The 17,129-nt window shown below is 37.8% G+C and overlaps 2 protein-coding genes across 2 annotated transcripts in view; both read left to right on the forward strand.

Moving 5' to 3' along the window:
* The window catches only part of LOC139116490 (solute carrier organic anion transporter family member 2A1-like), an 11,603-nt gene extending 10,336 nt beyond the window's left edge, over positions 1–1,267 (forward strand). The window contains exon 8 of the mRNA XM_070679109.1: positions 1–1,267. This exon is cut by the window's left edge and continues 1,289 nt beyond it. The gene's annotated coding sequence lies outside the window, so the exon portion shown is untranslated.
* A 1,339-nt stretch (positions 1,268–2,606) lies between these two features.
* LOC139115814 (solute carrier organic anion transporter family member 2A1-like) lies at positions 2,607–14,710 on the forward strand. The gene is made up of 9 exons (XM_070678187.1): positions 2,607–2,696; positions 6,336–7,100; positions 7,913–8,215; positions 8,552–8,716; positions 9,641–9,845; positions 10,986–11,151; positions 11,514–11,941; positions 12,808–12,872; positions 13,303–14,710. Exons 2-9 carry the CDS (start codon positions 6,356–6,358, stop codon positions 13,641–13,643), a joined length of 2,418 nt encoding a protein of 805 aa, XP_070534288.1. The 5' UTR covers positions 2,607–2,696; positions 6,336–6,355; the 3' UTR covers positions 13,644–14,710.
* The last annotated feature ends 2,419 nt before the right edge of the window (positions 14,711–17,129 follow it).

Genomic DNA, 17,129 nt, shown 5'->3' on the forward strand with positions numbered 1-17,129 from the left:
CGAGTGGATGTGTGCGCAAGAAATTGGATTTTGGAATTTCAATGGTAGTCTATGAGAGAACTATGAACATTTCTTTCCAATATAAAAGATAAAACTATCAATATCTGTGTATTTGTAGACGTTTGATAAGTGATATACACTTTGCTACCTGTCCCATATGTTTTTTTATCTCTTGTCTTTCATCAGTTTTAACTGTTCATGATGCTTAATGTAGGATACCACTGCATCTTCTTTGCTTGTGAAGCTTGTCGATAATGTGTATGTATTTAACATAATCAATGTATTTCGTCGGCGATTTCTTATTGAGGAAATATCACATGGGCTATTGAAGGTTTAGTCATAAAATCAGCTTCTGTTAAAAGTGACTCTTCCCTCCAAAATAAGTTATAAATGACCCTTCTCCTTGGATAGTTTTCTAAAAGTGACCCTCCCCCAATTTCCCGGGGCAGCCCCAACTGTAATTACTGAAGGTTCCCTTAATGATATATAAATGATGTAAAAATCAACGCTAACAACACAGTTAATAGCCAATTTTTCTCGCCTGCGTAATAATTGACCAGTCCGCAGTGTTGACACCTTATACTGAGTGTCACATCACTGTACCTAGAGCCACTATTTAGATAAAACACATCATAGCAACTAGTTCTCTATCAAAGTCACAAAGGGCATGGAATGTTACTGTAATATTTTACTGAAATGAATCTCCTTGGAAATGACAATTATAGATGACATCTGTTCTGAATATCATGAATTATCCCTTTTTATGACATTCTATCGAAAGGATCCAAACTTTCGTCTCCCTTAACCATGGCATGTCTCGAGTCATCATTTCGAAATGGGATGATCGCCATCTGCAAGGTAGAAAAATCATAAATCCTTGTCTCGCTGAGAGAGTAAAGTTCTCCCTTTTTGCGAAATCAATTTACCTTATGCAGCCCTGATCTATGTAGGTTAGTGTTGTCATTATAAAATTAAGTCTCGCAAAGCATATGTCAATAGACACCTTATATTCACCAAAGCTGTCTCTATGATGCACTCTTTGAATACTATTCTCCTTTGCACAAGTGAGCAGCAAAGCCTAAAAGGAACAAGTTCCTTCAATGTTTTACTTAATTAATAAAGTTTTTATACATTTACACTGGTTTTATGTAATTCATATAACGAATAGCTAGTCATATATAATTTTTACTCTCAACATTCAATTTTAGAAACTGTGAACTTAAAATAGAAATATTTCACAATAAAGATTTTTATATTGGGTGAGCAGAATAATATTAGTTGTATTTTTGTATTATTAAACGAGCTTGGTTTTTACTATTCTCTCTGATAAACATGTTAAGTACAAGGCGGTGTTATTTTACACCGATGTAGCAAAATGGTACTATTTTGATGTATTGATGTAAGTGCTGTGTAATTTCTACATTTTAACGTTTGTCGAGGGATTTGAATCTGAAGTTACACGACTACTTTGCTGTTTTCGTGACCCGTACATGAACGAAATCCTGGTATTGTCTCTGTAACATCGAACTGTATCCAATAAATGCCGGGCTGCATCTCAACTGTTCTATCCCAAGGAAAAAAACATGTAGCATCTCTCCTCATCTCAACTCATCGAGGTTCGCAACACCACATACCACCATGGTGCAAGGTCGTGCGGCAGGAGTGATGGAAATGGTGCATTACTTCAGAAAAACAAACACAAACTTTGTAAGCCGGAATCAAAGTGGTACAGTAGTACACAACATTTGGAAAGTCAGTATTCATAAAACCTCACCCTTTGATCTAGAGATAAAACAAAATATCCGTTTTTCGTTGTCCATGTTCGACCCTATAACGAAATAGATTTTAGTACTGACACAAAGTTGTGCACTCATCTTATCTAATTTGTTAACAAAGATAACAACAAGAACTACATTTTCAAAGAACGTGCCTCCAATTGTATGGCTTTTATATGCTTTGAAATAAGAAAGTCATCAGGCCGTGAGGACTTCTGAGTGACACAATGTTCGGTTCCTATAGTGTCAATTACAGAATTGTTCATTTTATAAATGCATTTCCAAAATGTATAGCCTGGTAACAAAGAATGTTTTGAGGCACGATGCAGTACACGTGGCGTGCATGGTGAATGCATGAATGAATGAATGCATGCATACATACATACATACATACATGCATACATGCGTGCATGCATGCGTGCATGCAAGAGTGCATACATACATACATACATACATACATACATACATACATACATACATACATACATACACACAAACATACATACATACATACATACATACATACATACATACATACATACATACATACATACATACATACATACATACATACATACATACATACGTACATACGTACATACGTACATACGTACGTACGTACGTACGTACGTACATACATACGTACGTGCATACATATAAATGCCAAATATCATTGGCCAATATTTGACGGCTCAGCCGTGTTTACTTCTTCTTTGTGACGAAAGTAATACACATTCGCGCTTGGTCAGTTACATACTGAATTGACAGCCGTGGCCCACCTCTGCTATTCCTATAGTCAGTACGTCACAAATAACAAAGATACCTGGTCAACTTCGTTTGCATTCAAAGATTACTAGTCCTTTTAAGGGCGTAGATTGTCCCGATCATTGTGGCCCGATTCAACGCAAGAGGCTGTAAAAGGTAAGGTATACGTCTGTCTTCCTGTTTTAGAGAGTCTACTTTTATGATATGGGCAACAACTTCATGTGACGTTTACGCGTAGGTGAATTCGTCAAACTCAACTCAACGATAGCGAAGGAGCTCGATAAGTGTCCCATTCCTCTAAGCGATTTTGTCCACACTGGGAAACTCAACAAACCGTGCCTACTCCCTACCTATCAACTTTCGTCAGCTAAATGCTGAGGAATTGTCTGTTTGCCCTAACTCGCCGAATGATCAGGTTCAATATGTCAGATAGCCGAGAAAGCCCTCGGAAGCACTTTTATAACAAACAACTCTGCTTGTTGCCGCTCTGCTTAGCAGGGCAGTCTCGCAACACTGGGCAAACGTTACACTCATATTTAAAGAGTCGCTGCTTCGGTTAACTTATCAAGACACTGCATTTTTAAACAAAAAATAACATGTTTTATGCACATAGCTACTTCGGATAGCCAGGTTTATAGAGATTTAACGAAATCTTGTGATGAGCAAAACACATCCTTATTAATTGTACAAATGGTTGTCTAAAGTTGACTTTCGATCCTTGCACAATTCAACGCAAAAGTTTATTGGCTCTTGACATCTGACTTCTAGAGAGCATTTGGACCATGCTAGAATAAACTCACAGAGTGTGGAGAGAATATTCATCAGAATATATGGCTTGAATACGCTATATATTTTACCCTCCTAAAAGGTTCACAGAAATCTATAACGGTATATTACCGAGAGGTAGAGTGATGATGCCATAACCGAAATCATAACAGCATGGCGGAAATACTACCATCTGATTGGTTGGGGCATGAAAATTACCGTGCTATATCCGCAATATATCACATTTGGAACGGACACGAACTCTCAGATGAAGAAAAATTCCCGATTTGACGTATCACATCAGAATATTAATTTAATATTACGACATCATAGCAATAAACCACACCCAGCGACGGTATACCTCGAGAATTTGACCAGATACTGCATCGGGTATATCTGTCGGTAAAATTTATTGTTGAGTTCACGACATATGGGCACAAGCTATAGTGAGTGCACATATGAAGTGAAATGGTCAAATTGATCGATCATGCTATGGAGAGTCTACTACATGCAAAAGAGACAGTTATAAAGTTATACTTTGTAACACTATATGTGCTTCATATTAGTTGATCACCATAGCGATTAACAAAATGTCACAATCGAAACTTTACTGCTACTCTCTTGGATGTATTGTACCACGTTTTTCGCCATATCGCTAACTTTTCTCGTAAATTTTACTTAAAATCATTTTATGGATCATAGGTCAAAACATTGTCAACATTCAAACATTTTCATAATTTCGTCATCAGAACAGTATTGGATGAGCAGCCTCATATGAAGTGAAAGATCAGTCATACCTGGCTATTACAGCAAAACCATTTCTTAAGTGCAGGCAGTTCTCAGCCAAGTTTTTACAGTTATGTTTTTCAAATAAGTAGTATGCCAATGGCAAAGATAACAGAAGTACACTAACAGGAAAATATTTTTATAATAAAATTAGTCTCATAGGATTCGAAACATTCTTTTCTGAAATCACCTTGGTGTCGAATTTACTGGGTTGAAGCAAGTTCTAAATACCGAAGTTTTGTAAAGAAAACTTCGTTTCATTAAATACCAAAAGCTACGAAATTATCGACATATCAGTATTCACCGAGATTCAAAATTCCATTATTATTAGTTCGATTAAAGATCGATGATGATTCAAAAAAACCACAGTCATGTTATACTGTTATTAACTATCGCCCGGGCTGTCCTTTCTTCTCAGACAGTGCCCGAATATTTGACCGCCAGCAGAGCAAAACAGCAGGGTTCGCCTGTTGAGCAGTGATTGGCTTAAATTTCGAGAAGGTCGGCGCGCAATGATGCTCAAGTAATAGACAATTGTTCGCTATTAGAACTCTCGGTCCAAGGCCTACGGCGTTTCAGACATCACACCCCGCCGCTGCAATTAATAATATTAGCAACCATAAGCGCCTATTATTCGATTTCAGCCACCAGTGTTGACCTAGCCTTTCGCAAAAGAAAGGTCGTGAGCTTTGTACCCAAGCGGAACATGCGTGCAGATATGTTTTGTTCATGCAAGTGGCAAAGGGTTCACGCAAAAAAATCAGTAAACTCACTGGTGCGCATGTAAATGCGATTATTTGCCTGAGATCAACAGGTGGCCAGACAAGATAAACATGCGATTCCCGTTCTTCAAATGATATTTCCATACATGTTACGTATCTGACAAATTCGAATTATAAGTGCTTCAGAAAAATAAGATAAATTGGGCTACTGACGCCATCACGGGTTGAAATGTGGGAAGGTCTTCAGATTATTTAAAAATTCTTACGGTCAAGATAATATGCCAATTCTATGTATCGGAAGGTTCTCCTCATCTCAAAGTTCGATTTTCCTTTGCAACAGCAAATATCTTACGTTCTTAGGGCGCAGAGTATATTAACTTTTGACAAACGTTGACAGTAATCGATATAGCTGTACTGCTTTATGAAGTTAAACTGATGTCTTTGTCTACACGCAATAGACCGAGTATGCATGGACAGAACCCTTTGGGGCTTATTCTCAAGGTAGAACATGCCTCGGGGACAGATATTCGGACTCTCAAACTTTTAAAATTCTTTTCTGATCTACCACGTGTAGGGGCTCATTTTAAAACTCTTAGTGTAACAAAACATTTCACCGTGACGGTGACGGTCTGATTTGTTCAGAAATTTCATTTTTATCTATAGTGTTAACACAGGGGTGGCGGCCGTTTTGAATTCCAAATATCGGTAAATCTTGGGTTATTTGTTTCTCTAGTACCAAAATTTGCACGTTTACCACCGATTTTTATTCTTGATTTTGAAAGAGTATTGTTGAAAGATTTCTTGAGGAAAATTTGAGCAAAAAGTTTCAGTCTTTCACCTTCGAGGTGCATACTACCTCAGTTTATTGTGCCAAGAAAGTGATATTTGCGAACTACATTGTAGTCATAAAACGGGTCATTTTTCTTTACGAAGTCGGCTTACATTCTCCTAAAATTTGTGAGCATACACCTTTAGTCGTCCAACTAAATAGGGTTTCTGGCATAGGTATATTTGTGTTGTCGGATCAACGGGCCTAGAAATTTAAGGGGCAACGACAAGTTAAAAAAAAATCAATCGTCGCTAGAGGTTATAATTGCTATAGTAGGAGATCTTTACGCCATGAACTTAAAAACTGTTGTCATTTGAATGCTGGCCCATTCAATCACATATTTAGGCTTGGAATCTACTGTTATCGTGATTGAACATTGGCTAGACACAACAGGGCACAAGGACGCCTCTGTATATTTTAACTCACATACGGTGAATTGTGACACAAGGTTTGATTTGCTTTGCTTAACAACGAAGACTCTAGCAACCACCATTTATTGTCATTTTATTTTTTAAAAAGCCATGTTTGCCTGGCTGTGTCATAAATTTGGTGTCTTAAAATTTCTCGTTACATGGTATATATGTGCACAGATGACAATCAGTAATGTTTGCTGGTATTTGTCTTTGTGATCGGTATCAGTTGAGATTTTACTGGAGTTCTCCAGATTTCATTGACTGGTTCTTAAATATTTAGTTTCTCATAAGGTGTACGCAATGGAAGTCGACAAGAGACCATCGTCGAGAGAAGACGAAAGTAGGAACTCATTCTTGATGGAAGAAAGAAGCAAAATAAGCCGAAAGTCTGGGAGCGATGGACAAGCAAACCTGACAGACAGCGACGACTACACTTGTGGGATAGGATCGTGGCGACCACGCTGGCTTCAGGTTTTCGCAAATGTCAAAGTAGCCTTTGTCGTGATTATGTTGACGACGTTTATGACGACGCTGAACTTCGCGTCGCTTTCGACCGCAGTGGTCAGCTGGGAGCGACAGTTCGCCTTGTCATCGACGATTGTTGGAGTCTGCTTCACGTCCCTCGACATCTCGTCCATTGTGGCAACGCCGTTGACGACCTACTTCGGTGGCCAAGCGACGAGCCACCGTCCTCGATGGATCGGATTCGGTGTTCTGTCGGCCACAGTTGGGTTGCTAATAATCGGATCCACGCAGTTTATATCGGATCTGTACGAGTACGGTGACATGCCGTCCCGTTCTTCTAATGCCTCTTCTGGTCTCTGCTTTCCCAGTCGAACCGAACACACAACCGGCGTTTTCAACGAAAGCTTCCTCGACCAAGCGCAAAGCTGTGATAATGTGCTTGCTGGGAACAACTTAGCGGCACTACTCTGCCTGTTTCTCGGCTTGCTCTTGTTGGGAGCGGGTTTCGCGCCAATTTTCACTTTAGGCATTTCCTACATTGACGATGGCCTAGAGCGAAAGAAGGCGCCTCTGTATTTTGGTAGGTATATTTCACTTGGTTACTTTTTTAACCGGATAATAGTGCGAAGGTTGAATGACATTCATCTGAACTTCAATTTCAAATTTATGGATTAGACATATATACCATTTAGTGTGAAACATTTCCATAATTCCGTCATCGAAACAGCATTTGATGACCAGCCTTATATAAGTGCTGTGAGGACAAACTGTCAATTCATGACACTTTTTCTTTAAGATCGATAATCTAACAGCTTGCGTCATGCAAAATGACATAACAATGAACAGCATGATATAGCAAACGTTTACATGTGCAGATGCTAAGTTAAACAGCCAAACAGAAGGTTTGAAGCTAGGCACTGATGTATCAAAAAACTTTCTTGGTTGAAGACAAGCGTTTTTAGAAAACAACTAAATACATGTCTCGCGAGTTGTCCTTGAAGAAAGGCGTCACCTTTAGTTGACCGTAAACATAAATGACATATTTTTATTCCTAAAGAAGATAAAAATAGCCCTCACAGGTATATTCTTGGGCGAACTTCCAAAATTGGACGCCGTGTTGTACCGCGCCACTCGCAAGGATTACAGAAAAAATGGAGTTGTAGAAATTCCGAGTGGTCGATAATCCATTTTGAGTTCAGAGGACATTTTGTCTTCAAATTCCGTGTCATCCAACCTCAACTTTAATGGTACTGAAAATGTTGCGTTTTTGGCATTAAATTCGTGAGGACATAGGTTTATAATTTGTACGCACCCACATAGTAGCGACGAACCTTATCTACGGCGCGCGACAACTAGCTTGACAGTGCTTCAAACAAATGCTCTCTCTCGCAGGAATTTTATACTCGATGTACGGCCTCGGCCCGTTGATCGGTTACCCAATGGCGGGGTACTTCACAAGCAAGTTCGTTGACTTCTACCGAGTTGAGGAGTCCACAGTGGAAATCCATAAAAGGGACCCCCGCTGGGTCGGTGCGTGGTGGCTAGGGTTCTTTGTCAACGCTACCCTCCTCCTCTTTGCGGTGATACCATTATTTGTCTTGCCGAAGAAATTAAGAAAACCTAAAGAAGCCGAAGAAGGGACTGAGAAAGTTGTGGAACATATCAAAGAAATGACCATGTCTGAGAAAATAAAAGGTATGTATGTATGTATGTATGTATGTATGTATGTATGTATGTATGTATGTATGTATGTATGTATGTATGTATGTATGTATGTATGTATGTATGTATGTATGTATGGATGTATGTATGGATGGATGGATGTATGTTTATGTATGTGTTATTTTACATTCGGCCCCTCGTAATACGTAGATGACTGTTCATAAGATGGCAACTTTCATTTTATACAAATTTTTCAATGCATCTGCGTAATCGATGCTTCAGTATTCTATCATTCTACCTATTCCTTTATTCAACAAGTGATGTTAGGGCAAACTGAACAATCATTGCTCGTTTTTATTTTTCATGAAGAATTCCCACGAGCTATGAAGCGCCTCTTGACGAACTCCACACTTATGTGTATAGTAGCTGCCATAACTTCCGAAGTCGCCTTGGTGGGTGCGGTGGCGCCTTTTGCAACTAAATACGTTATCAACCAGTTCAGAACCAGCGTGTCGCTAGCCGCCTTCGTCGTTCGTAAGTACACCTATACTAACGTAAGAAAGCTGATGTCGATAGGTAGACTTATTTATACTTCAAATAAAAAGTTTTAATTTTGATTAAGAGCAGTACAACTGAAAGATAATTATAACGTACGCTAAACATTGATTGAAACAAATTATGGTTTCAACACGATACATACATAGATACATAGATACACACAGTGACACATACATACATACATACATACATACATACATACATACATACATACATACATACATACATACATACATACATACATACTTTCTTTCAAACTAGATAATTTGCTGATTCTAGAAATAATATTTTGGAGGTTTCAAATGGTAAGATTTCAGAGTAACAAACATTTGAAAACAAATATGAATAGTAATTGGGCGTCACACAGATTGCTTCCATAGCAGAACCATTGCAAATTTAAGCGTTAATGCGAAGTTGCGAGCGATGATCGAAATACAGTAAAGCCATTTTCTTCCTAAATGCAGACAGTTTTTTAGGAATGCGCGCGCAAGTTTATGTTATTCATATGCCCTTCAGTTACATTCAGTTGCCTGCCTGAGGGTCGGTTATTTGTAAACCACATATGTAGCACAGAATAATGTGATCGACCAATTTTTAGGTTTTCAACCGAACTGCAGTTTTGACGGAAGTAGAAATCGCCGATTTTTTTCTGAGGAATTATAATTCAGCAAAACTAATAAACATGAAATTGAGGACGAATGTAATATGCGACCACTGACATCAGAATATCAGATATGTACTAACGAAATGTTAGAATGAAAGGGTCACGTGAGAGTGACGTAATGATTCATAGTCTTCCAAAGGGTAAAGTGTTTTTCTTTGCTGCCAAACGGGCTACAAAACCTGAAAGAATTATGCTTTCTGTCTATGAATAATATTTCGCATTTCTTTTCATGGCAGCAATCGGTCTTGTCATTCCCTCTACCATCGGTATCTTCACTGGTGGCGTCCTCCTGCGAAGATTCAAGCCGACATTGAAGAAAATTGCCAGAAATATAACCATTGTCCACCTGGCTTGTTTGCTAATGATCATCCCACTTATGTTCGTCGGATGTGGTAACTACAAATTTGCCGGAATCAACTACTCTTACCCTTCGTCTAGCAAGTAAGTTGACGAGAACTGAGCGAGGAGTGAAGGAGCGGTGATTGTACGTGGCGGGGGGGGGGGGAGGTTGGGTGGAGATTTTACTGAACGCGTTGTTGTTGAACAGGACGTCGTCTCGCGCCACGAAACAAACAGTACATTGCAGACAGCATTTCTTACTTTTATTTTGATACACGATAAAAACAATGAAGACAACGTGATTAAGTCAATACTAGCTTTGGGTAGTTTTCATGCGAATTGTTGCACATTTACTCTTTTGCGAATAGTCAAGCAGAACGGTCTACTTCATCACGTTAAACCATTTTAGATTAATATACACACAAGAAGAGATTTCCTTGGAGAACCATTTTGGGTTCATATAAGCGAGTAATAATTGAATAGCTGTACGATAGGTGTAGGGAGTGTCTTCACTACATTTTACCATGGCACTCTAGAGTGTTTTTTGTGGTAAAAGTTTTTTTTGCTATCGTGTATTTCCTGATGTAATGCAATGAAGTGTCCGACAGACGTTAAATGCGATATTCAAAGTCAGTTTCTGCCGTGGTTTGTTGAATGTCCTTACTCCCTACCTAACTCAACAATAGTGAACTTGCACTTTAAATTCGTTCAATTGTTTCTTGCAGTTTGACAAGTCTGGCCATATGTTCAGAAGGATAGAGTCAGAACGATGCTACACTGGGAGTTTTTGCACACGCTATACCTCCCTTCTTACACGTCTACAAAATCTCCGATAAAACTAAGACCGCTAATTTGACACTTTCGCTTACTGCGTGATAATTGCGCAGAATTAGATAATGTCAACACGCCTGTATATATCACGTCACAAGGGAATGTAAATGATACACTTGTCCTATCATTTGCGCAAGTTCAAGTGCACTCGTTAAGGATGTTGTGGCTCGTCCATGCCTGCGAAATGGTCTGCTTCCAGAAAAGCTGTTGGTGAAAGTAAATTTCATTTTTGATGATAGATACTTCCAAAATAAAATTATAATTTTCACAGCTGAATAAAAACAAATCCATGAATGTTGAACACCGCGATAACGACATTGACACTGCTGTACAGAACACCAGTCTGACACACACATAACGGACTTTGTTAGCTTTTGAATACCCTGATTGAATTTGTTTTATCGTCTGCAGTGCCAGTGATCAAGGCATTTCCACTGTTAATTGTAACAGCAAGTGCATGTGCCCCTCCAATTCTCCGTTTAATCCAGTCTGCGGTTCGGACGGCGTGACGTACTCTTCGGCCTGCCACGCTGGGTGTGCGGCTCGGCAACAGACCTCAGGACAAACTGGCGCGAGGGTGAGTGAGTCTCTTTCGTAGGGCTATAGGGGCTTGAAATCTTACATGTAATTATTTTTTCCTTATGCTAAACACGGTACGTATGCCAACATTCTGTAGGCATATCGTCGATTATGAAAGGTGAAATCCTCACTGTTAGTGCCAGGAGAGAAGGAGATATTCCACTGATTTTCTTTGTTTTGAGAAAACATTTTGTTTGACGAGACCTTTATGATGATGTTTTAAGCTGTCCAGGAATTTCAGACATGAGATCCAAAAACAGCCTGATTGCCTCTAGGATACAAGGGTTCTGAGTAGTATTTTGGATCAGGTCAGCAAAATTTTATAGTGTGCTTATTCTTTTTTGATTTAATTAAATTTAGACTTTTTCAAGGTGTTCTTGCGTGGAGAATCCTGAAAACGGTGAAAACGCAAGCGTGGAGCTCATGATGTATTCGACTGAGGGAACTACCATAAACCGAGATGGCGCTCAAACAGATGATCAACTGACAACAAAATCTGAACACTTGACAACCTTCAAGGACATGGATTACAATGATACAAAAACCGAGATGCATAATACTACAATGTGGAATACGATGGTCATTCAACTTCCCACACATAAGCCATCTGGTATTGTTTCGCCGGACCGGGGCGCAGCGTACAATCCTTCAGACGATGGTGGAACTGCCAGGCCTGGTATATGTGGAGAGCAGTGCACGAATAAGCTGATTGTGTTTACAATCCTGTTGTTCTGTATGAGCTTCATGAAAAGTCTTCCACTGACGTCATCCCTAGAGATTCTCCTAAGGTAATATATATATATATATATATATATATATATATATATATATATATATATATATATATATATTATATATATATATATGTGTGTGTGTGTGTGTTGTGTATTTATATATTTATATATAACTATATATATTCCTGAGGTAGATAAATTATATATATATATATATATATATATATATATATATATATATATATATATATATATATATATATATATATCGGTTTCCTGCTGATGTCATATCTTCATCATTCACATGACACAATCATAGAGAACCCATAATGATCTATTGCTTGCACTTGCATGACATTACTTTACATCATTGCTGTATTTATTTCCATCCGAGTGAATTTAAACTGTTTAACTACTTTTGAAAATATATATATATATATATATATATATATATATATGTATATGTATATAATTTTTACTTGACTAAATGATTCCGTGTCGAAGAATGATTAAGTTCTCATTAGCATAACATTAGCATTAAGGAGACATAATATGGCCTTGGTAGGGACACCTTACCCGACAACGGAGAAGAATGATATTCATCCTTTATTTGGCCTTGCGCCTTGAATGAAAGATCATCGGAATGACAACTATTTTTAAAAATCATGAAACCGAAAACTTAATACTTCCATTTATTTTTAAAGCCAAGTGTCAACGTATGGAACTTCTTATCCGATCTCGAATAGTGTTGGTAATGTTCCAGAGGCATTGTTTCAGTGTACGATCTTTGGTAAAAAACTGCACAGCGAAGTAACGAAGATCTCTCTCTCTCTCTCTCTCTCTCTCTCTCTCTCTCTCTCTCTCTCTCTCACTCCTGAGCTGTGTTCTGGTTAACCAAATTCTTTTTTATTCATGGTTAGGAGCGTAAAGCCAGCAGACAAACCCTTTGCTCTGGGAGTCAGGGCATTTTTCGTTCAAATATTCGGTAAGATGTTTCCTTAAATATGTTGTATGTATGTATGTATGTATGTATGTATGTATGTATGTATGTATGTATGTATGTATGTATGTATGTATGTATGTATGTATGTATGTATGTCTGTCTGTCTGTCTGTCTGTCTGTCTGCCTGCCTGTCTGTCTGTCTACATGAATGTATGTGAATGTATTATCTATTCGTCTTGCGTGTTCGCACTTTCAAGGGTATGTTGAAACATGAAGATGACACATAGAACATTTACAATATTCCTAGATTACTAATCAGTGTATGTAGGAACATTTGAAAATTATTAAAGTTCAAGTATGGTGTTATAGAATATTGTGCTATCTTGATCATTGCTAATGTGTACATATATGACATCAAATTGTGAACCATATATAATGAATGTTATATTTTGGATGTATTGTTTTTCGATAGCTTGGATCCCAACATCCATATACATCGGTGCTATCTTTGACTCGGCCTGCCAGTACTGGGGGCGCAATCCCTGCGGTGATCGGGGTACATGTTGGGTGTACGATGTCGACGCCTATCGCCTGAGATATTTCGCCGTCATTATGTTTCTCAAGCTGTTAACTACGACTTTTTGCCTCCTTGCTTGGTTTACTCTGAAGAAGAGAGGACCGACCGACCGAGAAGAGAACGGTACCAGACAGTGGAGACAAACCCTGATGGCCATTCCTCTCAATCTTCCAAAGTGTGAGACCCCTCGCCCTGGGACAGATCGGTGGTATGACAGTCATGAAGTAAAATCATAAAGTCAGGCGACAAACATCTGAATACAACAGGAAATATTTGAAAATCCTTTGACCATATAATCAATTTCAAAAAACAACCTTAACAACACACGTTAATTGCCTGTTATTCTGGTCTGCGTAATAATTGATCAGTCTGATGTGTTGACGCCTTATACTGCGTGTCTTCTATATCTAGAGCCACTATTTAGCTAAAACAAAGTGTAGTAAGAAGTTCTATATCAATGTAATAAGAGGGCATGCAATGTTCCTGTAATATTTCACAGGTGCTTGCAGCGTTGCTTGGATAGTCGCTGCAAGCACCTGTGCATAATACATGCTCTCAAACTCCGGTTCGGACTTAATATGAAACTCTAGAAACGTATTTACATAACGATTGCAATTCCAAAGGAGAACAAATGACAGAAACACCCCACAGTCTACTTAACACCTTAGCTAATCCCGATCCCGGGCCTTTTCGAGCCGGGGTTAAATATCACAAAGTATCAATTTTCATTACATTCCGTCGTCGAAAGGATCGAAACTTTCGTCTCCCGTAACTATGGCATGTCTCTTAGTCATCATTTCGAAAACGGATGATCGATATCTACAAGGAAGAAAAATAAAAAAAACTCTTGTCTCGCTGACAGAGTAGAAGTTCTTCCTTCTTGCGAAATCAATTTACCCTCTCGAGCCCTTGTCTATGTGGGCTGGTGTAGTCATTATAAAATAAAGTCTCGCAAAACATGCGTCAATAGACAACTTACATTCACCAAAGCTGTTTCTATGATGCACTCTTTGAATACTATTCTCCTTTGCACAAGTGAGCATCAAAGCCTACAAAGGACAAGTTCCTTCAATGTTGTATTTAATCAATTTATTATATATGCATTTACAATTGTTATATTTAATTCCTATAGCGAATAGCTAGTCATATATAATTTTTATTTTTAACAATAAAATACTATGTAATTCTATATTATAAACATTTAAAAATATTTTCTATATTTGGTAAGCGGAACGTTATATTGTTTAACGCAGTTTTTATCAATTTTGTCTAATAAATATGTCACCCGTGGCCACTTTACTGTTGATTAAGCCTACTTGATACAGTCAGAAATTCTGCTTGTATAAAGTCAAAACAGACCCTGCCAAGGGTTGTAAATGAGAGCTATCTATTGGCAGACTATTCAAGATTGAGACACAAGATACCACTACCATTCATTAAAGCCTCTACTCGATAATTTGTTTATTGAAGCAACACACTTTTATGAGATAACTGCTACAGAATCGAGCAAACTTGTGTGTCCCATGCAGACAGTGTGTCTGGGGAATAGAAATCAACTGCACTGATTTTCATAAAAGTAAAAAACACTGTGATAAGGTAAAAATATATTGACGAACATCATATTTGGTCTGTAGAAGATAGTCTATAAGTTACAATGACATCAGTTTCTTTCTTTGATTGTGCTGTAGATAGGACAAATAAGTTGTCTGAACAAAACTTGTACATGAACGAGCATGGTAATGTTACACTGTATCTCAATCTTGATCAAGGGCTGCTAATCGTAAACTTTCATCTACAACCCTAGACACAGGAGAGCTAGACAAACATATCAATAAACAAACAAACAAAAAGTAAACAAACATACAAACAAGCATACATACAAATACATAAATAAACATACAGAAAAGCATAAAACAACTAGATAAATGAACAAAAAATAAACATACAAAGAAATAAACAAGGAAATGTATACACATATACATATATTCATGTTTGTTTATTTATTCAACGTATGTTTTTTTGTTTATTTAGTTGTTAATATGCTTGTCGGTATGCTCGTCTGTATGTTTATTTATTTATTTTTATGTGTTCTTGTTGGTATGTTTGTTTATTTTTGTTTGTTTATTTATATGTTTGTTTGTCTGTTTTTTCCTGACTCCCCTGTGCCCCAGATAGTGTTGGTTTTGCCTTTTTACAAAGAGAATTTCTGACTGCATCAAGGGGGCTTAATCAACAGTAAACTGGCCAAAAGTGTAACTGCAGTACGGTGCTATTTAACATGGATACGCCAACATGGTATCAATTTTCAATAAATCATTGTAAGTGCTCTAGTACCATTTACGAGTGACTGTTTGTTCAGGAGTTACACAAGTCTAGGCTGTATTGTAACTGCAATTCTATTGCAAGGAAAAAATAAACATTCCTCCACATCTCAGCGCGTTGAAGTTCGAATTACCACGTATCACCAAAAGAACCGCGATGTACGGTCATCATGTGGCAGGAGTGATGAAAAGGGTGCATTACTTCACCAAAAGCTAAACAGAGACTGGGATAGCCTCGAACAATTATTATTCGAAGTGGTACAACAGCAAACAAAATTTGGGAAAAAGTATTTTTTTTAAATCTTAAACAGAAGCACAACAAGTTTTATTTCATCCTTCATTAGTATATAGCAAAATATATTTCCGTGATACACAAACTTATGAACCAATCTGATATATTTGGTTATTTACCCAAAATGAACGAAAACTGCATCTTCAAAAAACCCTGACTTGCATTGTATTTCTTTGATATGTTTTGAAAAATATTACAAATCATCAATCAGCTGGACGAGGCCGTCTTAGTTGTTTACTAGAATGGTTTGTTCCTGTAGTTTCGTAAAGCGTTGTTCATTCTATCCTGGTGTACTCTCAACAGATATGTTCTGAGTACAAGGAATCATCAAATGTTTTGAGGCACAATAAATTAACGTTCATTACATTTGATATTTGGCTTCTAAAACAGCAAGTCAAAGACTAGAGTAACACCGATTGTTATGTTAAAATACAATCAGTCAAATCACAACTCCTGTAAAATTGTTGCTGAAAAAATTACGAGTGTATACAGTGTAACCAGTTTGTGTACTCAGCACTCTTGTTCACACAAGAGGTCAAAGTAGTGACACCAAGCACTTTTTGTTCATGCAATAAAGTAATTTCAAACACTCTAGTATAAGCATAAATCTTGTCATACCTGAGGAGTGACTGTGCACCTTAGCCTATATAAATACATTGACACGAATAAGGTGAGGCGTCGATTTTAAAGAGTTTGTTCATAAAAATCAATCGCATTTGTAGACGTTTAATTGTGATAAAATTATTGCGTGGGTATATAATGCACGCTCAACAAACACTGATAATTCCTTGCGTACAGCAAAGTACATACATACATACATACATACATACATACATACATACATACATACTTGCACGCATGCACGCACGAATATACAGACAGACAAACAGGCGGACAGACAGACAGGCAGAGTATGTGTATGGGCATATGGTACTGCCTGGTGTGTCTATGAAAACAACTTGATAGTGCCATCAGGTATCTGCACACATCTATGTCAAATATTGTTGGCCAAATATTATCAAGTTTCATAACGGAACGACCGTGTGGACTTTTGTCACGTGACGAAAATAAAACAGGTCCGCGCTACGCATGGTCAGTTACGTATAAGT

This window comes from Ptychodera flava, chromosome 17 (assembly GCF_041260155.1).
Source record: "Ptychodera flava strain L36383 chromosome 17, AS_Pfla_20210202, whole genome shotgun sequence".
Taxonomy (NCBI): domain Eukaryota; kingdom Metazoa; phylum Hemichordata; class Enteropneusta; family Ptychoderidae; genus Ptychodera; species Ptychodera flava.

Bases quoted from the DNA above. Each gene is read 5' to 3' on its own strand.
- LOC139115814 (XM_070678187.1), top strand. From the start codon at position 6,356: ATGGAAGTCGACAAGAGACCATCGTCGAGAGAAGACGAAAGTAGGAAC. The intron at 7,101-7,912 runs GTAGGTATATTT...TCTCTCTCGCAG, and splicing joins GAAGGCGCCTCTGTATTTTG to GAATTTTATACTCGATGTAC. The intron at 11,942-12,807 runs GTAATATATATA...ATTCATGGTTAG, and splicing joins TCCCTAGAGATTCTCCTAAG to GAGCGTAAAGCCAGCAGACA.